We start from the raw sequence: 25,793 nt of genomic DNA on the forward strand, positions 1-25,793 counted from the left end.
TGGTGGTTCATGTCTGTAATCTCAGCCACTCAACAGGTAGAGGCGGGGAAGATCAGGGTTCAAAGCCAATCCAAGCAAAAAAGGTTAGCAAGACCACTAAGCTGGGCATAGAGGTACCTGCCTATCATCCCAGCAACACGGGAAGTGCAGGTAGGCAAATCTCAAGACTAAACATGTATGTCACTATCCTGTTTTTGGACTTGGTGTATGTTGTGCTTTGTGTGTGTGTGCATGTGTGTCAGTCTTGGAGCATGAACTCAGGGCCTGGGCACAGACCCTCATCTGTTTTGTTCAAGGCTGGTGCTCTACCACTTGAGCCACAGCTCCACTTCCAGTCTTTTGGTGGTTCATTGGAGATCAGAGTCTCACAGACTTTCCAGCCCTGGCTGGCTTTGAACTGTGATCCTCAGTTCCCGGCCTTCTGAGTGGCTGGGATGACAGGTGTGAGCCACCGGCCCCTGGCTGCTTTTGCTTTTGTTCTTTTTCTTCTTCTTCTTTTAAAGAGGGTCTTTCTCTGTGGCCAAGGTTCAGGATCCCAGGCGGGAGCGACCCTCCTCCCCCAGCCTCTCCAGCAGCTCCAGCGGGCCCTGAGGGGGGCGTTTAATTCCAGGTTTAATTCAAGCAGATGCCACCAGGTGGCGACAGAGCCATTTTACAAAACATTTCAAATTCTTTTTGTTGTGTTGGGTTTTTGGTTTTGTTTTTTCATAACTGGGACTCCTAGCCGTGAGCTGGCTGGTCTCCCCCGGCCTCCCTGCCCCGGGAGGGGACAGTGGGTGGAGATTTCCTGTGACCCGGGGACAATCACAGAGACTCAGTGGATCCAGAATGACAGGCTGAAGAGAAACCTGCGGGCATGGTAGGGAGGAGCTCCACAGACAGAGGGGCCCTGGAAGACTTCAGCAGGGCCAGGAGCAGGATTTGTGCTGCAAAATAAAGCTATCTCTTTTTCTTTTTTTGCCCTGTGCCCGCCAGGGAGTTCTGCTGGGTTTACCAAATGCATAGTCTGTGCCTGCAACACTCTACTCTGCTGGGGTGATGTGAAGCCAGCTACACCCAATGCATTGAAGAAGCCCAGGCCAGGTGTCCTAGCTCACACCTGTAATCCCAGCCAATCAGCTACCTGTGATCTGAGGATCCCAATTTAAGGCCAGCCCAGGCAGGAAAGTCTGTAAGACTCTTATCTCCAGTTAACCACCAAAGAAAGCCAGAAGTGGAGATGTAGCTCAAGGGCAGAGCGCCAGCCTTGAGTGAAAAAAAGCTCATGGACAGCACCCAGGCCCCAAGTTCAAAGCCCAGGACTGGCACAAGAAGAAAAAGAAAGGAAGATCAAGTAAGTACACCTGCACTTGTTTTGTTTTGTTGTCCTGGGTCTTGAGCTCAGCCTGGGCGCTGGCCCTCAGCTCTTCAGCTCAAGGCAAGCGCTCTACCACTTGAGCCACAGCGCCACTTCTGATTTTCTACCTGGGCTGGCTTTGAACCTCGATCACCTGGCCCTTCTGGCTCTTAATGAGAGCATAAGAAAGAGAAAACAGAATGGTGCCAAAAGACGGCAGAAACTTCCTGAAATTAGTGAAATACACGTATAAAAGATGCTCAGAGGGCCGGACACAGCGTAAACACAGAGTACCACAGTGAGATGCATGAGAACTGCGCGCACGCGTGCGCACACATACACATACACACACATACGCACACGCGCGCACACACACGCGCACACACACACACGCGCACACACGCACGCGCGCACACACACGCGCACACACGCGCGCGTGCATACACACACGCACACGCACACACACACGCGCGCGCGCACACGCACACACGCGCACACACACACACACGACCTCCTCGCTGCGGCCTCCTGATCACACACACCCCATGCAGGCCTCCATCCCCTGACCCCTCAGCAGTGACCCAGACAGCCAAGCCCCATCCGGACAAGGCGGGGATGAAGAAGCCTCTGGAAAGATTCCATGATCCCACTCAGGCAATGGTGAGGGTTGGAAGGAAAGAGAAGTCAGGACCACACGGCGCAGAGTGGACGGACAGGAAGGGCCTTCTGGGACGACGCCTCAGACTTAGGAGAACCAGGGCTTGCCGGGCAGGAGGAGCCATGTGTGCAAAGGGCCTGGGGCAGCTTGAGGAGGAGGACAAGAACGGAAGGCCCGGAGAACGAATGGAGCGGAAGAGATGGAGCCATAGGCTGTGGTGGGAGTTGGACTCTGTTCAGGGTGGGTGAGGTCAGCGTGCGGGAGGAGCTCCAGCAGGGTTTGAAGCGTTGCCAGACTTTGGTTCAAGTTGGCCCTGAGCAAGGATGAAGGAAGGTGGGGGCTGAAGCAGGTCGGACGCCGCGGTCAGCACCTAATGTCCGCTCCGCGTGGACCTACAGGCTCACCTGGAGAGGCGGGGTCTCACAGGAAGGGGCGGGGTCTGCGGGTGGGAGGGGCCTGAGGGGAGGCCTATGGAGAGTGGGTGACACGTGGGCGGGGCTTTGAGAGGCGGAGTCTGTAGGAGGTGAGGCTTCGGGGCGGTCTGTGGATGGGAGGGGCCTGGGGCGGGGCTTGAGGAGAGGGGAGGCCTATGGACAGGCAGGTTGTGTGTGGGCGGGGCTTTGAGAGGCGGAGTCTGTAGGGGGTGGGGCTTTGGGGCAGAGTCTGTGGATGGGAGGGGCCTAAGGCAGGGCCTCGAGGAGGCCTATGGAGAGGTGGGAGACAGGTGGGCGGGGCTTTGGAGGCGGAGTCTGTGGGGGTGGGGCTTTGGGGCTGAGTCCGTGGGTGGGAGGGGCCTGGGGCGGGGCCTGAGGAGAGGGGAGGCCTATGGAGAGGCAGGTTGTGTGTGGGCGTGGCGTTGAGAGGCGGAGTCTGGAGGGGGTGGGGCTTTGGGGCAGTCTGTGGGTGGGAGGGGCCTGGGGCGGGGCCTGAGAGGGAGGCCTATGGAGGCGGGTTGTGTGTGGGCGGGGCTTTGGGCCTAGGCTTGGAGGGAGGGGCTCTGGGCGGGGCTTGTGGAGGGGCGGCCCGGCGGTGGGCGTGGCCTGTGGAGAGGCGGGGCCGCGTCTCTGCACTGCAGGAGTGACGCGCTCCTAGGCATGGAGGCGGTTCTCCTGGGAGCAGGCGTCCCGGGCGGGACTCAGCCTGGGCACTGGGCTTTTCTTTTTGCTCCAGGCTGCCGCTCTACCCCTTGAGACACAGCTCCAGGCCGGGCTTTGTGGTGGCTCACTGGAGACAAGCGTCTCGCGAGCTTTCCTGCCCGGGCTGGCTTCGAACCGCGAGCCTCAGCTCTCATCTTCGGCGTCCACGTGCATCCTCCCTGAAGAGCCCCCCGGGTGCTTTGAGACACCCCCCCCCCCGCTTCCAGCCCGGAGACAGCGCCCGGGCCCTGAGTTCAAGTCCCGGGACTCCACGCACGCACACGCACACGCGCACACAGTTCCGGGGAGGAAGCGGGGCGTGCGGTTCACCCGACGCCTTCGGGGCGGGCCGCCCCCGGCCGCTCCCCTCCGGCCGGGCCGACTACATCTCCCAGCACCGCCCGCTCGGGGCTGCGGGAAGGGGAAAGGGAAGGGAGGGAGAGAAGTTGGGGCCAGGCATTCCCGGAATGCGCTTCCTGCCGGCGGGCGGGGGGCGGGCGCGGGGCGGGGCGGGCGGCCGGGGCGGCGCAGCGGGCGCACGGGCCCGGCCGGGGCCCAGCATGGCCGAGCCGCTGCTCCGCAAAACCTTCTCCCGCCTGCGGGGCCGGGAGAAGCTGCCCCGCAAGAAGTCGGACGCGAAGGAGCGCGGTGCGTGGGGGGCCGGCGGGGGGAAGCGGGGTGCGGAGCTCCGCCCGGCGCTGGGATGCCGAGACCTCCCCCCTCGAGGGGGGACGGCGGGAGGAGCCGGGGAGCCCCCCCCCGCGGGCCGGACGCCCGATCCGGGGCGGGCCCGGGCGCGGGGAGGGGGTCGGGCGCGGGGAGCGGCGGGCGGGGGTCGGCGCGGACCGTTATGTGCGGTCGGCCGGCGGTGCCAGCGCCGCGGGCTCCCTGGGAGGCCCGGACAGGAAATGGGGACGCGACGGGGCGGCCGGAGAGGGGCCCGGGAAGGGGGGCGAGGCCGGCCGAGCCGGACACCGGGGCCGGCCAGGCCCTCCCCCCCCCGCCCCGTCCTCGGCTCACCCGGGGCTGCGGCTGTGCCGGCCTTGGGCACACCCCCCCCTCGGGACCCTTCTGCACAGAGGGGGAAACTGAGGCACGTGGCAGCTGCGTGGCTGGCCCCGGGGCCAGCGAGGTGACCTGACGGCTCTTTGTGGGGGTCGTGGGGCAGACACGAGGGGAAGGTCGGGGCCTGACCGCGGAGGGCGGCTGCGCCCCCCCCCCACGGGCCCCGACGTTCCCAGGACCGCGGCAGGAGCGTCCCGCGCACACAGGAAGCGGCCGTGATGTCACTGGGGGCGCTGGCCGTGGGGTCCGGGCTGAGGGACGGGGTCCGCCCCAGGTCCACCCGGGGCCGGCCGGACCCGCCCCCCGCTGGGTGTCACGTCTGTCGCCGGAGCTCCCGGGGGAGGGGGGCTGCCTGGAGGGGGCGGGATGGGGGGGCTCCCTGACTGTGAGGCCAGGGAAGGGAGGGGACGGGCGGCACCGTTGCGGGGGTCGCGTGTGGCGAGTGGACGGGGCGGACGCCCCCACGGCTCCGCCCGCGGCCTCACCGGCCCCTCCGCTTCCCCTTCCCAGGCCGCCCCGTCCCGTGCCCGGCGCCCAGCCCCCCGGAGCCCCAGCCCCCGGCCCTCGAGGGCGCGCAGGCCGGGGCGGAGGGGCCCCCGAGCCCGGAGCCGGCCCGCAGCCCCGCGCGCGGCGCCTACCTGCAGAGCCTGGAGCCCAGCAGCCGCCGGTGGGTCCTGGGCGGCGCCAAGCCCCCCGAGGAGGCGGCGGGGCCCGGGGCCCCGGGCGGCGGCGGCGGGGAGCCCGCCGGCGAGATCTGGTACAACCCCATCCCCGAGGAGGACCCGCGGGCGCCGGCGCCCCAGCCGCCCCCGGGGGCCCCGCCGGGCCCGGCCGAGCCCGACGGCCCCGCGCCCCAAGGTAAGGGGCAGGGCGCCCCGGCCCGCCCCCCCCCCCGTCACCCCCCTCCGACCTCTACCCTCCGCCCCCCCTCCGGCCTCCGCCCCGCCCCGGCCGCCTCCGCCCTGACGGCCCCGCCCCCCGCAGGCCCCGCGCCCAAGGCCTCCCGCACCAAGTCCCCGGGCCCGGCCCGCCGCCTGTCCATGAAGATGAAGAAGCTGCCGGAGCTGCGGCGCCGCCTGAGCCTGCGGGGGCCCCGGGCCGGCCGGGAGCGCGAGCGCGCGGGGGCCGCGCCGGCGGGCTCGGTCATCAGCCGCTACCACCTGGACAGCAGCGTGGGGGGCCCGGGGCGCGCGCCCGCGGCCCCCCGGCCCCCGAGGTTCGGCTACCTGAGCGACGGCGACTCGCCGGAGCGGCCCGCGGGGCCCCCGGCGCCCGCCGCCGCCGCCGCCTTCCGGCCGTACCGCGCGGGCCCCGCCGCCGGCCGCGCGCCGCCCGCCGCGCTCTCGGGGCGCCTCAGCCTGCACCTGTACGGGCTCGGGGGGCTGCGGCCCGCGCCCGGCGCCGCGCCCCGCGACCTGTGCTGCCTGCTGCAGGTGGACGGGGCGGCGCGGGCCCGCACGGGGCCGCTGCGGGCCGGCCCCGACTTCCTGCGCCTCGACCACACCTTCCACCTGGAGCTGGAGGCCGCGCGCCTGCTGCGCGCGCTGGTGCTGGCCTGGGACCCCGGCGTGCGGCGGCACCGGCCCTGCGCCCAGGGCGCCGTGCTGCTGCCCGCGCTCTTCCGAGGTGGGCGGGCGGGGAGGGGAGGGAAGGGGAGGGCGCACCCCCCCCCCGCGAGCGCACCCCCCGGTTCAGCCCCCCCGCCCTCGTCCATCCGCAGGGTGCCAGGCCCAGCAGCTGGCCATCCGCCTGGAGCCCCAGGGGCTGCTGTACGCCAAGCTGACCCTGGCCGAGCGGCGAGACGCCCCGGCGCCCGCGGAGCCCCGCGTCTTCGGGCTGCCTCTGCCCCTCCTGGTGGAGCGCGAGCAGCCCCCCGGCCGGGTGCCCCTCATCATCCAGAAGTGCGTGGAGCAGATCGAGCGCCGGGGGCTGCGGGTGAGCCCCCACCCCGGCCCGGACCACCCTCCAAGACAGAGAACCCAGGCTACAGTTCTTGGAGATCTGTTCTGTGTCTGTCTGTCTGTCTTGTCTGTCTGTGCGTGCGCGCGAGCGTCCTGGGGTTTGAACTCAGGCTCCAAGTGCTGTTCCTTAGCTTCCACTTGAGCCACAGCCTCACTTCCAGCTTTTTAATCAGAGAGAAGAGTCTCATAGACTTGACTGTCCGGCCTGGCTTTGAAGCCCGATCCTCAGATCTCAGCCTCCTGACTAGCTGGGATGACGGGCCTGAGTCCTTGCCTTTATCGATCACTGAAATGTTTAATAATACAATCCCACCTGTCCCTTGAGTTCCGTTTCCAGGGAGAAATACCACGAGCCATAGCCCACAGCTGCCAAACTGCAGCTGGGAGAAGAGGTCAAGAAGGGAAGAGTGGGGTGTGGTGGTGCATGCCTAAAGTCACAACAGGGTTAGGAGGATGAAGGTTCAAAGCCAGCCTGGACAAAGTGAGGCTCAGGACTCCATCTGAAAAAAACAAACTTAGGGCTGGGAAGGAGGCTCAGAGGTACAGTGCTTGCCTAGCATGCATGAAACCCTGGGTTCAATTCCTCATCACCACATGCACAGAAAAAGGTGGAGGTGGCGCTGTGGCTCAAGTGGTAGAGCGCTTGCCTTGAGCTGAAAAGCTGAGGGACAGGCCTAGATTTCAAGCCCCAGGACTTGGAGGGGGAGGGAGGGAAGGACCCCAAAGGACTGGGAGCATAGAGGTCAGTGGTAAAGCATTTTCCTAACAAATGCCAGGCCATGAGTTCAAACCCCGGTCTCTCCCCACCACCAGGTAGTGGGGCTGTACCGTCTGTGTGGCTCTGCGGCTGTGAAGAAAGAGCTTCGGGATGCCTTTGAGCGAGACAGTGGGGCTGTTTGCCTCTCTGAGGACCTGTATCCGGATATCAACGTCATCACAGGTCAAACCGGCCCCCTTCTCGCCCTCTCCACTCTGCCCCCTTTCAACCCTGACCTCACAGGTGGCCTGGTGTCTGCAGACACCCTGACTGCAGGCGGCTGTGTCTACAGGCATCCTCAAGGATTACCTTCGGGAGCTGCCCACTCCGCTCATCACCCAGCCTCTCTATCAGGTGGTGCTGGAAGCTATGGCTCAAGGACCCCCAAGCAGGGCTCCCCCTGGTCCCGAGGGCACCCGAGGGCTCCTCAGCTGCTTGCCTGATGTGGAAAGGGTGAGTTAACCCACCTGGGCCTGAGCCTGCATCACCTGCGGGACCAACACCCCACTCCCACAGAGCGGGTTAAATGCCTCGTCCATGATAAAAACCAAGGCCCAGAGTAGTGGAGTGACTTGCCCAAGAAAGCAAATGTCAAAAACAGACGCACCCGGCTCACCCCTGTAATCCTAGCTACTCAAGATACTGAGATACAGTTCCAAACTAGCCAGAGCAGGAAAGCCATGGGGATTCTTAGCTTTAATTAACCAGCAAAACAAAAAAACTAAAAGTAGACCTATGGCTCAAGTGCTAGAGCACCAGGCTTAGGTCAAAAAGCCAAGTCAGAGTGAGAGGTCCTAAGTTCAGGCTCCAGCCCACCCCCCTGCCCCCTGCCCATTTATCGTGGTCACCTTCCAGCTAGAAGACGTGGACCTCGGTCTCCCCACTCTGGGTCCAGACACCACCCGTGTCTCCCCCATAGGTGCGTTGGAGCTCGGCTCTACCACCTCATGCCCACCTTCCACCCTCCCCGCAGGCCACGCTGACGCTACTCCTGGACCACCTGCGCCTTGTCTCCTCCTTCCACGCCCACAACCGCATGACCCCGCAGAATCTGGCCGTGTGCTTCGGACCCGTGCTGCTGCCGGCACGCCAGGCACCGGCCCGGCCCCGCGTGCGCGGTTCCGGCCCAGGCGTTGCCAGCGCGGTAGACTTCAAGCGCCACATCGAGGTGTTGCATTACCTGCTGCAGTCTTGGCCAGGTGAGCCCGCCCACAGATCTGTGCCGCCAATCCAGGCAGGCCTGTGTTAGTCCTTCTCCCGGGCAGCCAATCAGTGTCTAGGAGTTAAAGGGGGCCACGCCCCCTCATCTGTAAACTGTTTAAGTTCGTCCTCTTGGCCTGCCAATCAGAGGCCTAATTATCTCACACCCAGCCAATGAAATCCTTACCTGGCTGAGGCCTTGCCTCTCCCGAGCCAATCAGGAGCCTGATTGCCGTTGCCGTGAAAGACGTCAGCATTAAGCGATGCCTGTGCTCCCTTCAGATCCCTGCCGGCCCCCAGAGGCTCCGGATGTCGTGCCATACTTGCGGCCCAAGCGACAGCCACCACCGCGGCACTTGCCTCTCGCGGGCCCCGAAGTGGTGACTCGGCCCCGTGACCGCGGGGGCCCAGAGAGCCCTCCAAGCAACCGCTACGCCGGGGACTGGAGCGTCTGCGGGCGGGACTTCCTTCCTTGTGGGCGGGACTTCCTGTCGGGGCCCGACTACGACCACGTGGCGGGCAGCGACAGCGAGGATGAGGACGACGAGGAGAACGGCGGATCGCGGGGTGCTGCCGACTTCGAGGATGAGTTCGACGCGCCCTTCAACCCGCACCTGAACCTCAAAGACTTCGATGCCCTCATCCTGGACCTGGAAAGAGAGCTTTCCAAGCAGATTAACGTGTGCCTCTGAGCCGCAGACGCGGGGACCGGCTGCCAGGACCGGGCGCCGGTTACCGAGGACGGGGATCCTGGCTACCGAGAACCAGGACACTGATTACCACGGAGCCGTGCCTTAATTAGGACAGAGAACTGGGTTACCAAGGACCAGGACCCCCGTTACCCAGAGTGGGACCCCTGGTTACAGGCAGGGCCGTAACTGTCCAAGAGGACTTGAGCAGCTCAACTTCAGCCCTTGTTCTTAGAGACCAGTCTCCTGTGCTGAGAATCATTCCTAGTTTCTAGCACCCAGTGTTTGGACCCCAGTTGCAAAAGCCAGGCACTGGGGCGAGTCTTAGGATCTAGCTCTCGGGACCACGTTTGCCAAGCACCAGGGATTCTGCTGCCAGAAGGCTGTCCTGCTTGGCAGGCTGCCCTCTCTTGCCCCTCCCCCTTTGCAGGGGAGACACCAGTTACTGTGAGTATCACCCTGGGGTGACATATACACACACACCCCAGTCCTCTTGCTGCCAACCAAATCAGTATTAGCTTTGATCACTGTACTCTGTTTCTCCCTCTCCCAGCGGGATTGAAGAAAGGCACTGTGTGAGGGTAGTAGCCCCTATCCTGGCTCCAGCCCAATAGGGGCTGCCTTCCCCCAGCCTCTTTTCCCAGGGAAGACCCCCCCCCAAGATCTGCCACCACAACATGCGGAGATATAAGTCCAACCGACCCTTCCCTTCTCCAGGTATCCCTTCACCCCTGAAGAAAATTGAGCACTTAACCCCTCCCCTTCAGAGGGGCCCCACCTGAACTGTCAGGCTGGGCACTTTGGTACAGAATATATTTATTGCCTCTGTGTGTGTGTGTGTGTGTGTGTGTGCGCGCGTGGGCGTGGGTGTGGGTGGGTGTGTGGACGTGTGTGGACATGTTCAGAACAGGTGTGGGACTTTTTCAGGGACCACAGAGTGGAGAGGAATTCACCATGTCCAGGCACTTTGTGTGTGTGTGTATGCGTGTGCATGTGGACATGTTCAGAGGAGGTGTGTGGCTTTTTCAGGGATGACGGGGGGAAGAATTCACCATGTCCAGGCACCCTGATGTCCCCAATAGTCCAGTGGGAATCAGGTCCCCTTCTGGTCTTCCTTCCCCTCACCTCCACCTTTGTGAACAATAAATCAATATGCACAAGATTTGTGTCTGAGTCCTTGGGCCCTTATGAGCTGGAGGGGATTTATTCAGATAAGAAGAAAGGGGACGGTCAGGTCTGTAGAGACAAGGGCCCAAAGCTCTCCAGGGCTGCCAGGTGTTTCTCTGAGTTCTGATCCCACCAGCTCCCTCTAGGGAGGGTTGTCGAGTCACTGCAGCTTCCGGACTAGGTCCAGATCCCACAGGGATAAGACTCCAAACCAGCTGAGCAGAGTCCAGGAGCAGGGAGCCAGGCACACCAGCCCCGGGAGTCCCTACAAGGAAATGGAGCCATCGCGCAAGTCCGTCCTCCCAATCAGGATGTTGACCACGACTGGGTGGCCATCCCGGCACTGCCGTTGGCCCTCACGCAGCACCTCGGCGACCTGGTCCTCACTCTTCCCTGACAGCAGCAAGCCCCGGGCCCCCAGACCCATGACTGCCTTGTGATAATCTGAAAGAAGAGGCAAAAGTCAGATGGCAGCAGAGCTCCAGCCCCCATGAAGTCGGCCCAGGAGAGGAACAGACATCCAGCTGGGCCTGAAACAGATCCCTCCACTCCCACAACTCCACTGAGAGCCCTCACCCGTGTAGGCTAGGCCGCAGGCTACGTTGCTGCCCAGTCTGGGCACCTGCTCTCTGGAGATCTGGGTCCAGCCTGCATCATTCCCTACCAAGGCCATCACTGGGATCTACAAGAAAGAAAAAAAAAGGCCAGGCTGTGGGCAGCCCGAGGGCAAGAGCCCTCCCCCACCCTCGGCACCCCCCCTCCCGCACCGCGCCACCACATCTTCCAGAATGGGGGGCAGCAGCTCAGTCACCTTGTGTCTGACGAACGTATCGAACTCCATGAGGCTGTAGCCAAAGGCTCCATCCCCAAACAGGCACCAGACCTGGTAAGGGGGGAGGGGGGACCAGGGCGGTTAGGGGGATTCCCGGACCGGAGAGCTGCAAGGCTCCCACATCCAGTGCCTCACCTCCGTATCCGGCTGGGACAGCTTGGCCCCAAGTGCAAACCCTGCACCAACTCCCAGAGTCCCAAAGGCCCCTAGAGGGACAAAACACACACACACACATGGGCATGGGCATCCACATCCACGGGGATGGTCCAGCCAGGCAAGCTGCCCTCCCCCCTCCCCACCCCTGCATGGGCCATCCCTAACCAGGGTCAAGCCAGCGCAGAGGCCCGCGGGGCTGCACCAGGTAGGCGGCGGTGGCCACAAAGTCCCCGCCGTCCACCACAAGCAAGGCGTTGTCAGGTAGCGCTTCCTCCACGGCCTGCAACACCCGCACGGGGTTCAGGTGCTGGCCCACAGACATGGCTGCCTTCTCCCTGGGATAGATGGCAGAGGTGAGCAGGGCTGGCGGCAAGCTCTGGGCGCGCACGCACACACACACACATGCACGCACACACGCATGCACGCGCACATCCACACCCACCTGAAGGTCTGCTCCTTGTGCCGATCGGCTTCCCGCAGCTCCTCCAGCCAGTCCGGAGCCCACGTCTGGCCCTGAAGGCCTTCCACCAGCTTCAGCATGAAGGAGCCTATGTCGCCTGGGGAAGGGAAGGGGGCAGCTCAGCAGGAGGCCAACAGCCAAGTCCAAACAAAAGCACTCGGGAGGCCATGGAGGCCAGAGGTACCCAGAGCCCGTGAGGACCCGGGAGGGCCAGCCTGATGGGCAAGGCAAGGGAAATGGGAGGCTCGGGGTACAGTCCAGATCCCCAAGTCCTGTCAAGTTGGTCTCTGTTAGGCTGATAAAAACAGTTCCCTGGGGGAGCTGCTGACTCCCATCCTGTCATCCCAGCTACTTAGGAGGCCAGGATCTGAGGATGAAGGTTCAAAGCCAGCCCAGGCAGCAAAGTCCATGAGACGCTTATGGCCAATGAACCAGATAAGAAAAGCAGAAGTGGAAGTGTGGATCAAGTGGTAGAGTGCCACCCTTGAGCCCAGGGACAGTACTTGAGTTCAAGCCTCAGGACTGGCACAAAGGAACAAAAACCACAGCGCCACCACCAGGCAAGTTCCCAAGGGAGACACAAAGCTCTCCTGGGAAACATCCAACACTAAAGCCGGTAGATGGGGCTCGTGTCATCCAAGCAGAGAAACGACCACCCCAACTTATTGGAGCTAGAACCCAGGGCCCTGCATATGGGACGCGAATGTTCTGGGCTTGGGCACAAGGCCTGGGCGCTGTCTCTGAGCTCCTTTGTGCAAGGTGGGCGCTCTACCACTTAAGCTACAGCGCCACGTCTGGCATTGTGGTGGTTCACTGGCAATCGGGGTCTGACAGCTGGCCACGCCCTCAGCGTGAAATGGGGAGAGGCAGCATGGATGGGAGGCTCGGGTCTGAGTGCACCTGTGGACGGCAAGGGTGGGGCCATCCCCAGGAGCCCCCACCCCACCCCACCCTCACCGCCAGCCCTGAGGGTGAGCTGCCCGGATGACCGAGGGGTGGGGCGAAGGCCTGGCACACACCCTGGACAGCCTCCTGAGGTTTCCAGAAGATGTCAGAGTTGAGCAGCATGTCAGCGCGGTTCCGATTCACCACGATGATCCGGCTCCTGCGGCTGAGGACGCGGCCGTAGGAGAGGCGGAAGTCACACACAGCTCCTGGGGCGAGCACAGGCGTCGGTGGTGGAGGAGGGCCTCCCTTCAGATCCACGGGCGCCCACGGAGTCCCCGTTCCCACCCATCCTGGCACCTGAGCCACCCGCGGCCGGCTCTGTGGCTCTTTGCCTCGGGAGTGGCTCGGACTCACAACCTGGAGGCCCGGGGCTCCCGCCTGTCATCCTAGCTACGAGGGAGGCTGAGGGCCGAGGACCGAGGACTGAGGTCAAAGCAGCCCTGGCAGGAAAAGCCCTTGGGACTCTCATCTCCAGTGAACCACCCAAGGAAGAGACGCCGGGAGTGAAAACACTAGGGGCAGCGCCCAGCCCTGAGTTCCAGCCCTGGGGCTGCCCGCTCCCCCCCCCAAAAAAAAGGAGAATGTGGCACAAACCACAGTGTGACGTTTCTGAGGCCAGACCTCAAGAGGCTTCAAGAACTGGAGATGACCATGTCCCCACCTGCTAAAGCCTTGGCACCAAGGAAGGGAGGGAGGGAGAGAAGGAAGGAGGGAGGGAGAGAGGGAAGGAGGGAAGGAAAAAAGGAAGGAAGGAGGGAGGGAAGGAAGGAGGGAGGGAGGGAAGGAGGGAAGGAGGGAGGGAAGGAAGGAAGGAAAGAAGGAAGGAGGGAGGGAGGGAGGGAAGGAAGGAGAGGAGGGAGGGAAGGAAAGGAGGGATTTGAACTCAGGGTCTAAGTGCTTGGCTGGCACACAGTTCTACCTCTTGAGCCACAAACCCTAACCCTCCCCCCCTTTTTTTTTTCTTTAATATTCCAAATGGGGTCTCATCCTGTGAACAGGGCAACCGACGTTCACAATCCTCCTGCCTACAGCCTCCCATGTAACTGGAATCCCATGTATGGACCAACATGCCTGGGTTCTCTGTTGACAGGGGATCTTGGCTCTCTGTTAGCCCAGGCTGACCTCGAATGAATGACAAGCCTCTCCATTTCCACCTCCCACATAGCTGGGATTACATGCATGAGACACTATGCCTGACCATGTTGGTAGGTCTTAAGTAATCATACACGTGTCCTGAGTACCAGAGTAGCACTTCAAGTGATTAAGTTCGATGGGCATCGGTAGCTCATGCCTGTCATCCTAGCTACTCAGGGGGCTGAGATCTGAGGATCATGGTTCAAAGCCAGCCCGGGCAGGAAAGTCCATGAGACTCTTATCTCCAATAAACCACTCAGAAAACCGAAGTGGCGCTGTGGCTCAAGCGGTAGAGCGCGCTTGCCTTGAGCTGAAGAGCTGAGGGACAGTGCCCAGGCCTGGAGTTCAAGCCCCCCCCTTCCACCCCCCCCAAAAGTGATTAAGTTCCTGTCTTACCAATCAAAAAAGGCCCTGAGTTCAAACTCTAGAAACACCAAAAAGAGAGGGGAAAAAAGTCTAAAAACATAGTAATAATAAATGTTTTGTAAGCCACTGAGTTTGGAAAAGCTAATTATAGTCCCACTCCATAAAATGACTTACTTTTTTTTTTTTTTTTGGATCAGTCCTGGGGCTTGAACTCAGGGCCTGGGCACTGTCCCTAAGCCTTTTTTTGTTCAAGACAAGCACTCTACCAACTTTGAGCCACAGCGCCACTTCTGGTTTTCTGGTGGTTCATTGGAGATAAGTGTCTCACAGGGACTTTCCTGCCCGGGCTGGCTTTGAACCACGATCCTCAGATCTCAGCCTCCTGAGTAGCTAGGATGACAGGCGTGAGCCACTAGCACCCAGCCATTTCGAGACACTTTGGGGGAGGATGGAACACACAGATATTTGCCTGGCCGCTGGGGCGAAGCCAGCGAGTGGGGTGGTGGCCCGCTGGCTTCTGAAACGGATGCTGTGCTATCAGTTCACGACAGCGAGATCACCCAGCGCCCAGCCATGTGTCTATCCCAGGGTCCTGTCCGTAGGGATACATGAGGGTTCGTGGGAGCGGGTGTGGACACAGTCAGAGCTCAGACACAGCTCTCGGGGCATGTGGCGGCTCTCAAAGCACATCATGTCACGTGTGTCACCACACACGTGTCCCCCTTGGGGAAGAGAGGGAGGGTGGGCCCCAGCGAGGAGGAGGGGCAGGGTGGCAGGGGGGAGGCGGGAGGAGACGGACGCTCACCTGCCAGGATGACCACATCGGCTTTCTTCAGGGCAGCACCACGGTTCTGCCGGATGTGAAGGGGGTGGTTCTTACCCAGCAGCCCCCGCGCCATCCCTCCCAGGAAGCAGGGGACACCTAGGGTCTCCACGGCAGCCCTATGGAGTCCAGGCAGGGCAAAGATCAGCGTGTGGCCCTGGGGTGCGAGAACCCCAGGGACCAGGCAGGGCATGGGAGGGACAGAGCCGAGGCTCTCACCGCAGCCGGGCAGCGGGCGTCGGGGGCAGCAGGGCCTGGCTGCCCATCACCAGCAGGGGCTTCTTGGCCCGGCTCACGATTTCCACACAGCGCTGAACCTGGGACGAGAGGTTCGAGATCGAGCACAGCCCTCCCCCCACCCCCCTACTCCCGGGCCAAGCCTGTAACCCGAGCAACTCTGGAGGATGCGATCTGGAAGTTCGTGAGTTTCCTATCTCCCATCAGCCACCAAAACGTGGAAAAGTGAGACTTGTGGCTCAAGCGGTAGAGAGCAAGCCGTGAGTGAGTAAGGAAGGGACGGCATCCACACCGAGTTCACTCCCCAGGACCAGCTCACACCCAGGCCCGACTGAGGGAGAGGGTGGGCAGGACCACAGGTCGCTCACCTGCTGGGAGGGCGCCAGGGGGATGTGCAGGGGCAGAGGCCCCTCAGGCTGAGGCTCCCAGGCACCCGCAAACAGGTTGGCCAGGCAGTTCTCTAAGTACCTGGGCGTGAGACAGGAAGGAAGCACTTTTTTTTTTGTCAGTCGTGGGGCTCGAACTCTGGGACTGGGCGCTGTCCCTGAACTCTTCAGTCCAAGGTGAGCGCTCTACCACTTGAGCCATGGCGCCACTTCCAGTTTGCTGGTGGTTCATTGGAGATCAAGAGTCTCAGGGACTTCCCTGGCCCGGCTGGCTTTGGACTACTGATCCTCAGATCTCAGCCTCCTGAGTATCTGGAATGACAGGCGGGAGCCGCTGGCACAGAGCAGGGAGGAAGCACTCTGCCAGTGTTAACAGGGGAATCCAGGAGCTGAGGGTGGAGAGGAGGGTCAGACAGACGGGCTCCGGCCGTCTGGGCCCCATCCCAGCTGTGGGGCAGTAGGCAGGTGACAGCGCCCCTCTGAGCTTCTCCCGCTGTAGAATGCCCCCCAAAGGTCTACTCTCAGCCCATTTAGATCTTAAGGTTCACTGTGAGCAGTGGTCGAGGCCTACAGACAGAGCGCGACTCCATCCCTAGCACGTGAAGTTTTTTAAAAGGCTCCTTGCCAACTGGTGGCTCACACCAGTCATCCTAGCTACTCAGGAGGCTGAGATTTGAGGATCATAGTTCGAAGCCAGCAAGGCCAGGGAAGTCCATGAGACTCTTATCTCCAATGAACCACCAGAAAACTGGAAGTGGAACTGTGGCTCAAAGTGGTAGAGCTACTCGTCTTGAGCGAAAAAGCTCAGGGACAGAGCCCAGGCCCAGAGTTCAAGCCCAGGACTGACGAAAAATAAAAAATAATAAAAATAAATGTAAAAAGCTCCTTGAGGGAGGACTGGGGCGTGGCTCAGCTGGGAGGGCTGGACTTCAGACGGGGGTGTGGCCTAACTTGGGAGTGTGGCCTTGGTGATATGGGCGTGGCTTCCTGGATGGGGAAGGTGTGGGACTGGGCTCCAGTGGGCCTGGCCCAGAGGTGGGGCCGTGGCTCAACAGTAGAGGTGTGGCTTATCTGTGGGGGTGTGGTCTTTGTAGAGGGGCGTGGCTCGTCAAGGGCATGGTTCCGCCCAGCTGGGGCATGGGCGTGGCTCTGCCGAGGGGCGTGGCTCAGCCAGGGCTGGGCGGGCAGGGCACTGGTTCACGGCCCTAGCAAGTGCAAGGCCAGAGTTCGTGTTACAGAATCCTGAGTTTCCCAAAGGCCCTGTGTGGATGCCCTGGATGCACACACGAATCCAGCCCAGGCTGGCCTTCAAGGCACGTTTAACCTGGGAAGGTAGGCACGTGGGCACTGGCAGAAGAGTTGACCCAGAGGCAAACGCCTACAGTTGCATAGAGAAAGGCCAAGGAGGCCAAGGGCAGATGGAGAGGAGCCCAGACTACAGGGAAATGAGGCCTCCTGAGGGCCAGGGAGGGGCAGGAGGGGCGGGGACAGGGTGAGGAGAGGCTGAGGGCATGGACAGCAAGTGGCTCCTGCTAACGTCAGCCTTCAGCCGGAGCACGGCCCACACCCCCGGACACGGGGACCCAAATGTCTTCCTCACCAGTGTCACCCTATGGCCGGCCTGGAATCTGGGGCACAGCTGGTGCTTACTACATATATAGAAAGAGAAAGGAGGATGGACAAAGGGAAGAGGCCGAGGGAGAGCAAAAAGAAGAGAGAGAGCCAGGAGCCTGTGGTGCACACCTGCAATCCTAGCTTCTCAGAAAGCTGTGATCTGAGGATGCCAGTTCCAAGTCAGCATGGGCAGGGAAAGCCCATGAGATTCTTATCTCTCAGTAACCACCCAAAGGGGCAGAAGTAGAGCTGTGGCTCGAGTAGCAGAGTGCTAGCCTTGTGCAAAAAAAATCTAAAGGGTAACAAGCTAGGCCCTGAGTTCAAGCTCCAATAAGATATGCTCCCCCGTCCCCCCCCCCCCAAAAAAAAAAGAAAGAAAGAAGCTGGTGGCTCATACCTCTATTCCCAGCTAGTCAGAAAGCTGAGATCTGAGGATCACAGTTCAAGGCCAGCCCAGGAGGAAAATCCATGAGACTCTTACCTCCAATTAACCACCAAAAAATCAGAAGTGGAGCTGTGGCTCAAAGTGGTCGAATACTAACCTTGAGCAAAAGAAGAGCTCAGCAACAGCACCCAGGGCCTGAGTTCAAGCCCCCAGGTTGGGGTCAGGGGGAGGAAAGAAAGAATAGGAAGAGAAGGAGGAAGGTAGAGGAGAAGGAAAGGAAGGAGTGCTGTTCTGAGCTCAGTCACTGACTCCACTCATCTGCTGCCATAACCTTATTGGTTTTTCAATCCACCAAGGTTCACTCCAACCTCCGGACTTTTGCACATGCTGTTCCTTCTCTACCTGGACCACTTTTCACCCCGGTTGGCTGCGGGGAGGGAGAAGGGTGTGGGGGGATGGCTCCACTCACCAGAGGACCACACGACCCATGAGGCCTTTGGGCACCTGTGCAGGAATCGTCTCTTTCTGGACCATGTAGTAAGGGTACAACACGTCGAGGGGCAGCTCCACAAACACGGGGCCTGCAGGGACAGGGAGGGGCCGTGCCTGCGTCACCTCCGGCAGCCCCCCCGGACCCCTCACCCCCGGCAGCCCCCCCCCGGACCCCTCACCTCCGGCAGCCCCCCCGAGCCCCCAGCCTGCACACTGCCTGGACCCCTCACCTCCAGCAGCCTCCCCCCTGGGCCCCCTCACCTCCGGCAGCCCCCCCAGACCCCTCACCTCTGGCAGCCCCCCCAGACCCCTCACCTTCGGCAGCCCCCCCGAGCCCCCGGCCTGCGCACTGCCCAGCCTCCTCACCTCCAGCAGCCTCCCCCCCGGGCCCCCTCACCTCCGGCAGCCCCCCCCGGACCCCTCACCTCCAGCAGCCCGCCCGGGCCCCCGGCCTGCCCACTGCCCAGCCCCCCTCACCTCTGGCAGCCCCCCGGACCCCTCACCTCCGGCAGCCCGCCCGGGCCCCCGGCCTGCCCACTGCCCAGCCCCTCTCACCTCCGGCAGCTCCCCCGGGCCCGCCGGCCTGCCCACTGCCCGGCCCCCCTCACTTCCGGCAGACCCCCTCCCGGGCCCCCCGGCCTGCCCACTGCCCAGCCACCCTCACCTGGGGTGCCCGACTGGGCGGCAGCTATGGCAGCCCGCAGGGTGGGCACGATATCCCGCACCCTCCGGACAGATGCACAGAACTTGCAGAGTGGCTGGAACAGGGACATCTGGTCGATGGCCTGGAGGGCACCCCGTTTCTGGTGGAGAAGGGAGAGTCCCCCACACTTACCACCTGAGCCCCAGGAGCCCCCTCCCAAGCCCCAGGGGACCACGCACCTGCAGCAGCGTGCTGGCCGCCCCTCCCAGGAGCAGGACGGGAGACTGAGCCACCTGCGCGTTCTTCACCGCCGTCACCGTGTTGGTGAGGCCCGGGCCCGCGGTCACCGCGGCCACGCCCACCGTCCCTGGACCACAGACTCGGGTCACCGTCTGCTCCCGGCCCGCCGACCGCCCTCCCCCCCTTTCCTCCCAGCCCCCCGGGGGTCCCCACGCCACAGCAACGCCCTCACCTGTCAGGCGGGCCACTGCGTCCGCGGCAAAGACGGCGGTCACCTCGTGTCGTGTGTCCACCACACGGATGCCCAGCTTCTCGCTGGCCACGAGCAGTGGGGAGATGTGGCCCCCGACCAGCGTGAAGACAAAGCGCACGCCGTGGGCCCGGAGCACGGCCGCCACACTCTCTCCACCATGCCGGATGCTCGCCTTGTCCACCTGCACGAAGGGGTGGGAGTGGGGCCCATGGTCAGGGGGCCTGGTTCAAGGGGTAGAGCGCCTGCCTGGTAAGCAGAAGGCAGTGTGGAAAGCCCAGCTCCACCAAACGCAGAACTGACAGGTATGAGCCACCAGCTCATACCTCTAATTCCAGCTACACAGGAGGCTGAAATCTAGGATCAACTGTTGGAAGCCAGCCTGGGCAGGAAGGCCTGTGACACTCTTTTCTCCGGTGGGCCGGCAAAAAGCCAAAGTGGAACTGTGGCTCAAGTGGTAGAACACCAGCTTCAAGTACAAGGCCCTGAGTTCATGCCCCAATAGGAGAACCAAAAGTAAATAAATAAAAGTGAAGCCTATCTGACATGCAGGCTCACGCCTGTGATTCCAGCTACTCAAGAGGCTGAGATTAAGAGGATCACTGCTCAAAGCCAGCTCAGGCAAAAGTAAGTTCACAAGGCCTGTTCTCAGATGACAGCGGAGCCCCACAGCACGCGTGTTACTCTAAATTACAGAGGAGGCTAAAATTGGGAGGAACATGGTTTGAGGCCAGCCAGAGCAAAGTCAGGCCTTATCTCAAAATATAACCAAAGCAAAAAGCATTAGAAGAATATGAGCACCCCACAGGTCCTGGGTTCAAACCCATTCGGCCAAAAGAGTAGGGGCAGGGAGAGAGAAAGAAAAATCAAAGCCAGGCTTGGCAGCTCACACACCTGTAATCCCAGAGACGAGTTCACATTTCAAGGCTAGCCTAGACTAAACCTGAGCAAGACCACACCTCACACCAATAAGCTGGGCTTGGTGAGGAACACCTGCAACCCCGGTGACATGGGTGGGTAGAGAGGAGGATCGCGGTGTGGCTCTGGCCCTGGACACAATCATGAGACCCTACCTGAACAATAACTACCTGAAAAATGTTGACAGCCAAAAAGGGGGTGGTGGGGAGGTTCAAGTTCCAGCTCAAGACCCTGAGTTCAATCCCCGGTACCACCCCTCCAAGAGAAGGGGGGGCCTGGAGAATGTGGGTGTTGGCTAGAGACATACCCCCACAATATTCTAGGTTCCAGATCAGAGGACGAGATGGTATCAATCTTTGGGCATTTTATTCCCTCCCGTGGCTAAGGATAAGACTTGACTTCCCTAAGCAAGATGGACAGTCCGATAGAACCCACATTCTCAAGGGCCTCATACCTGCCTCCTCCCCAGAGATGTTGGGGAGACCAGGAAGAAGAAAGAGAAGGTGAATCCTCACCGGCCCAGGGGGCTGGGCCAGAGCTCAGAGGGCAATGTTGCTAACTCCTGTCCCCGCAGGGCCTGACTACCCGACTGCTCACTCAAGCCTTACTTACCTGCCTGTCTCTGGCTCTGCTGGGCATGCCCTGCTGTCAGGCTGCCAGCCGCGTGCCTGGCAGGAAGGCATCTGCTTGGCAGAGACAGCCATGAGCATCCAGCCCTCGTTGTCACCCTCAGCAAGAACGAATGCCTGAGCTCTGGTTTTGACCCCGACTAGAGAGCAAGCACTGGAGGTAAATTTCTCTTGTTTCATGGATTGTGGGGCTTGAACTCTGGGCCTGGGCCCTGGTCCCTGAGCTCCTTCCCCCAAGGCTGGCGCTGTACCACTTGGCGCCAGAGTGCCACTTCTGGTTTATTGGAGATAAGAGTCTCACATGGGACTTTTCTGCCCCGGGGCTGGGCTTCAGGATCTCAGCCTCCTGGGGAGCGAGGATGACAGGCGCGCCTGGGCTTGATTTTTACTCATTGACTTTTCATCTCGGATCAAAAGCTCTTCCCCAAGCATATCACCTGGGGGTCAGACCCATCCTTGACCTTTCCGGGGCTTGGTTTCCCCCTTGTGGAAATAAGAACGGGGAAATAACCGGTACCTAACGTGACCTGGCACGGGGGTTGGGTGAGACGATCCGCCCCGATCCTGAGTGGATGGGCTGCAGGACCCTTGGCAGCGGGAGGGGGGGTTGGGGAGGGGGAAGGAGAGTGACCCCAAACTCTGTGACCCCGGCCGGGGGCGGGGGCGAGGGCAGCGCCCGCGGCTTCCGGGATCGCTGAGCGGGGTTGAAGTCCAGCGGCGTGGGGACGCCCTCGGGCCGGGCCGGGCTGGCAGCCCGCCCCGGGCTCTCTCGGAGGCGCGGTGTGCGGTGCGCGGTGTGCGGTGTTTTGGAGTTTTGTGGGTCTTGGCTCCTCCCTCCCCGCAGCCCGCCTCCCCCCCCTCTCCCCGGCCCTGGCACCTTGTGCATCAGCCGGTAGAGGAGCCCCAGGCGGTGAGCGGCGCCCAGCAGGGCGGCCACCAGCGTCCCGAACGACAGGAGCAGGAACACCGGGGAGGGGTCCGCGGCGGGGGCCGCGGCCGCGGGGTTCTCCATGAGGCCGGACCTGAGGGAAGGAGCGCGCCCTGCGCCCCGGCCCGCACCCGAGAGCAATTATCTCACCCGGAAGAGGGCACGGCCCCTCGGCCCCGCCCCGCCCCCTCCGCGGACAAGCCACGCCCCCACTGTGACGAGCCACGCCCTCTCGCCGGGCTTCCAGGCTCTGCCGAGAGCCCCGCCGGCCCCGCCCCCTGACGTCACCCGCGGGCGCACGCAATCACACAGGCATCCAAACAGGGAGCCCCCCCTCCGCGTGTCGTCATCAGGAGGTGCGAGGCCCAGCCCCGCCCCGGGCCGGCTGCCCTGGGGTGAACCCCGCTCCCCGAACCTGACTCTGAACCCCAGAGCGTCAAGATGCTTTCGCAAGCTCGGGCCCCCACGGCCCTCCAGCCATCACCTACAGGAAACGGCCCCGAACGCCGCGGACTTCTGCGCGCGCCCTTGGCGTCACGTGACCCGGCACGCGCCTCTACACTGGACCTGGTTGGCGCAAACGCGCCTCCGTAGTCGTTCTACGCTTGCGCAGAGCGGGAGCCACGCCCGGCTCGCCCGCCTGTGTTGACTGGCTGCTTGTCATGCAAGCCCCGCCCTTCTCCTCACTTCTCATTGGCTGCTGCTGCAAGCCTCGCCCCTTTTCTCTTTTAGCCGGAAGGCGTGGCCTCGCGGCGTCTTCCAGTAGTCAGGACTCCCCGCCTAGGCCGGCTTCCTCGGCCTTTCCCTTGCCAGCCTGGCAGGGCCGCGGGATCTGAGCCCGCCCTGTGTCCTGCACTGTGCACGCCGGCCACAGCCCGCCGCCCGCCGCCGCCTGAGTCCACCGTGAGCACGCTGGGTGAGTTCCCGCCACCCGGGAACGCAGCCCCCAGGCCAGCCCGCCCGTGGGCGTGGCTTGTCCAGGCCACGCCCGTGGGCGTGGCTTGTCCAGGCCCCGCCCCGGGTGGCTCCGCCCCGGGAGCGGGCCCGGCTGCCCCGCACTCCTGCCACCCAGGCCGCCCGGAGCCTGAGGCCCGGGGCGTGGCGGTTCGAAGCCAGCCCAGGCAGGAGAGCACCCGACACTGTCCTCGGTGACCCAGCAGAAAGCCAGAAGCGGAGCTGTGGCTCCATTCGTCGGGCGTCAGCCGTGGGTGGAAAGGCCCAACGACAGCACGAGGCCACGAGTTCGAGCCCCAGGACCAACACCACGGCCACAACGACGACAAAAACACTTAGTCCTAGCCGGGCGGCTGTCATCCCAGCCACTCAGGAGGCTGAGAGCTGAGGATCGCGGTTCAAAGCCAGCCTGGGCCGGAAACTGCTTGAGACTCTTATCTCCAATGAACCACTCAAAAGAAGAACGGAAGTGGGGGCTGGGAAGGTGGCTCAGCGGGAGAGCGCCTGCCTCCCGCCCCGGGTTCGATTCCTCAGTCCCACATGAGCAGAGAAAACCGGAAGTGGCACTGTGGCTCAAGTGGTAGAGCACTCGCCTTGAGCTGAAGAGCTGAGGGACAGCGCCCAGGCCCAGAGTTCAGGCCCACGACCGACAACACAAACAAAACAGAAGTGGAGCTGTGACTCTCCTTGAGCACAGAGCTCAGGGACAGCGCCCAGGCCCCATGACCGACAAAGAAACCAAATAAACAAAGTAAATAAATAAAGGGTATAAAAGAATTCCTTTGATGATCTGTCAAACATGTCCAACAAGCCACTTACTCAGTGTGTTTACAAGACTCAGTCTGAGCCGCAGAGCTTTTACAAAGAGCAGTTCATAAAGGCCCATGAATGGAGAGGAAATTGCCCAACTCCCCCCACCCACGAAAATAGCAGCAGATTCCCCCTGAGTTTGGCACAAGATGTGGATGCCAAGCCTGTGCCCCCCCCCCCAAGCATCGGCGACTGGGCTGTTCCCAGCCAAATTTCTTTGATCCAATTCAAGGGCTGATGACCTTTGCCCTTCATCTCTGGAGTCTCCCAGCTTCAGAGTTACATGAAAAAGTCATTTCAGAACTCACTTCTGTGCCTCTCCAGCCGGGTCACAAGCTGATCACACAACACCCAGTCCACCCTCAAAGAGATTTTTCTTTTTCTTTTCTGGGGGCATGAGGGTGGCAAAGATCAACCCCAGGACCTTGGACATATTAGAAAAGTGCTAATGTCTGAAAGATGTAGACTTTTTGTTTGACTGAGGTTGAAATTCAAGGCCACCCCAGTGCCTGGCTTTAGCTAACATTTCAGATGAAGAATAAATCTATAAATACATGTAGCACATTTTTAGTCATACAGGAAATGCAATTCAAAACACAGAGATTCCATCAGAAGGGCTGTTAACAAGAAATACACACACACACACACACACACACACACACACACACACACAGAAAGAAAAAAACAAACGTTGAAGAAGATGGAAACAAGAAACCTTACACTACACTACACTCTTCGGATCGCAGGCACCGTGGACATAACAAGCCAATTCTCAAAGACCAAACACAGGCCAAGTGAGCGCAGTGGCTCATGCCTGTAATCCCAGCTACCAAGAGGGCTGAGATCTGAGAATCTCTACAGTTCAAGCCCAGCTTGGGGCCTGAACTCTGGGCCTGGGCGCTGTCCCTGAGCTCTTCAGCGCAAGGCTAGTGCTCTACCACTTTGAGCCACAGCACCACTTCCGGCTTTTTTCCTTTTGCTTATGTGGTACTGAGGAATCGAACCCAGGGTCTCATGCATGCAAGGCAAGCGCTCTACCACTGAGCCACCTTCCCAGCCTCCACATGCAGATTTTTTTGGGAGCAAAAGCTCCTTGATCTCTTTCTGGGTTCACCAACTGTTCCTTCCACCCATGAGTCAAACACAACATCACCTGGGCCTGCCCCCCCCCCTCAGGTAGACTGAGTCACCAGCCACCTGCACCCGCCCCAGCCTGGCTGAAGGGGCTGAACAGGTATTTCCACTGGAGTCAGCAAAAACAAACACCCATCTTCCCCAGGTGTTCTTGGGAAACACAGAACCAAGGCCAGAAGACTCTCTAGTAACCGATAAACGCACAGATTCCAAATTTGAAAGGAATATAAAGGCTTCCTATTAAAACGAAAACAAAAACTTGCATCTGCTCAGTGTGAACCATAAAAGTGACACAGACTGGCATGGCGGCCCAAGCCTGTCCTTCTAGCTACTTGGGTAGCAGAGATTCGAGCCTAGTCTGGGCATAAAATTTTGAGACAAACTGGGCGCCAGTGGCTCCCGCCTGTCATCCTAGCTACTCAGGAAGCTGAGATCTGAGGATCTAGGTTCAAAGCCAGCCCGGGCAGGAAAGTCCATGAGACTCTGATCTCCAATGAGCCACCAGAAAACCAAAGTGGCGCTGTGGCTCAAGTGGTAGAGCGCCCGCCTTGAGCTGAGGAACTCAGGGATAAAATAAAAACAGTAAGATAGGATGACCTAAAATAATAAAATAATAAAGGAGAAAGCCAAGCTGGGCCTCGTCTCTGGCCACCAACCTCCAGGCCGGGGTTCCCACGGCACAGGTGTCCGCAGCGCCACCCCCGGCATGCGCCGGTCACTGCAGGCCGCCAGGCCCCTGGTTCCCAGGGTGCAGATCCCGCAGCGCCATCTCCTGGCACTCGCCAGTCACTGCAAGCCGCCAGGCCCCTGGTTCCCAGGGCGCAGATCACCACAGCGCCATCTCCTGGCACTCACCGGTCACTGCAGACTGCCAGCCCCGGGTTCCCACGGCATAGGTCTCCGCAGCGCCACCTCCCAGCATGCACCGGTCACTGCAGACCGCCTGGCCAAGGGGTTCCCACGGCACAGGTCTCCACAGCGCCATCCCCCAGCATGCACTGGTCACTGCAGGCCTCCAGGCCCCTGGTTCCAAGGTGCAAATCTCCGCAGCGCCATCTCCTGGCACTCGCCGGTCACTGCAGGCCGCCAGGCCCCTGGTTCCCAGGGCGCAGATCACCACAGCGCCATCTCCTGGCGCTCGCAGTCACTGCAGACCGCCCAGCCCGGGGTTCCCACGGCACAGGTCTCCACAGCGCCACCCTCTGGCGTGAGCGGGTCACTCGAGGCTTCCAGGCCCCTGGCTCCCACGGTGCAGGTCTCCGCGGCGCCCTCTTCTGGCGCGCGCAGGTCACTGCAGGCCGCACAGTCTCCGCAGCGCCATCTCCTGGCAGGAGCCGGTCACTGCAGACCCCCCTCCCTGCACCTCCAAGTGCAAGGAATGGGAGACGTTTAAATTATTGTTGTTGTTCCGATCCGGCTGCGCCTCGGAGAGGACGGGAGCTGCGCGCCGGCCGCCCGGCCCCAGCGGGCCCTCGGGGGCTCGGT

At 61.6% G+C, this 25,793-nt stretch overlaps 2 protein-coding genes across 3 annotated transcripts; one reads left to right on the top strand and one right to left on the bottom strand.

Moving 5' to 3' along the window:
• The first annotated feature begins 3,674 nt into the window (after positions 1 to 3,674).
• On the top strand, positions 3,675 to 9,962 carry LOC138817753 (rho GTPase-activating protein SYDE1-like). Its single transcript, XM_070008387.1, has 8 exons — positions 3,675 to 3,778; positions 4,706 to 5,053; positions 5,180 to 5,821; positions 5,916 to 6,130; positions 6,970 to 7,096; positions 7,206 to 7,366; positions 7,887 to 8,112; positions 8,396 to 9,962. Exons 1-8 carry the CDS (start codon positions 3,691 to 3,693, stop codon positions 8,803 to 8,805), a joined length of 2,217 nt encoding a protein of 738 aa, XP_069864488.1. The 5' UTR covers positions 3,675 to 3,690; the 3' UTR covers positions 8,806 to 9,962.
• Positions 9,963 to 9,964: 2 nt separating this feature from the next.
• Positions 9,965 to 21,943, bottom strand: LOC138817754 (2-hydroxyacyl-CoA lyase 2). 2 transcript variants are annotated; one of them, XM_070008389.1, is made up of 16 exons: positions 21,899 to 21,943; positions 21,360 to 21,523; positions 18,918 to 19,119; positions 18,685 to 18,812; positions 18,467 to 18,605; positions 17,780 to 17,891; positions 15,294 to 15,393; positions 14,908 to 15,005; positions 14,671 to 14,807; positions 12,437 to 12,571; positions 11,400 to 11,514; positions 11,123 to 11,292; positions 10,937 to 11,007; positions 10,781 to 10,852; positions 10,546 to 10,651; positions 9,965 to 10,413 (listed from the first exon to the last, which is right to left on the bottom strand). In XM_070008389.1, exons 2-16 carry the CDS (start codon positions 21,492 to 21,494, stop codon positions 10,235 to 10,237), a joined length of 1,899 nt encoding a protein of 632 aa, XP_069864490.1. In that variant the 5' UTR covers positions 21,495 to 21,523; positions 21,899 to 21,943; the 3' UTR covers positions 9,965 to 10,234. The 2 variants fall into 2 exon arrangements, with proteins under 2 accessions (XP_069864490.1, XP_069864489.1); XM_070008388.1 differs by having other exon boundaries at positions 21,826 to 21,909.
• Between the last annotated feature and the right edge of the window lie 3,850 nt (positions 21,944 to 25,793).

Source organism: Dipodomys merriami, unplaced genomic scaffold (assembly GCF_024711535.1).
Source record: "Dipodomys merriami isolate MVZ:Mamm:240054 unplaced genomic scaffold, mDipMer1.0.p SCAF_70, whole genome shotgun sequence".
Lineage (NCBI taxonomy): Eukaryota > Metazoa > Chordata > Mammalia > Rodentia > Heteromyidae > Dipodomys > Dipodomys merriami.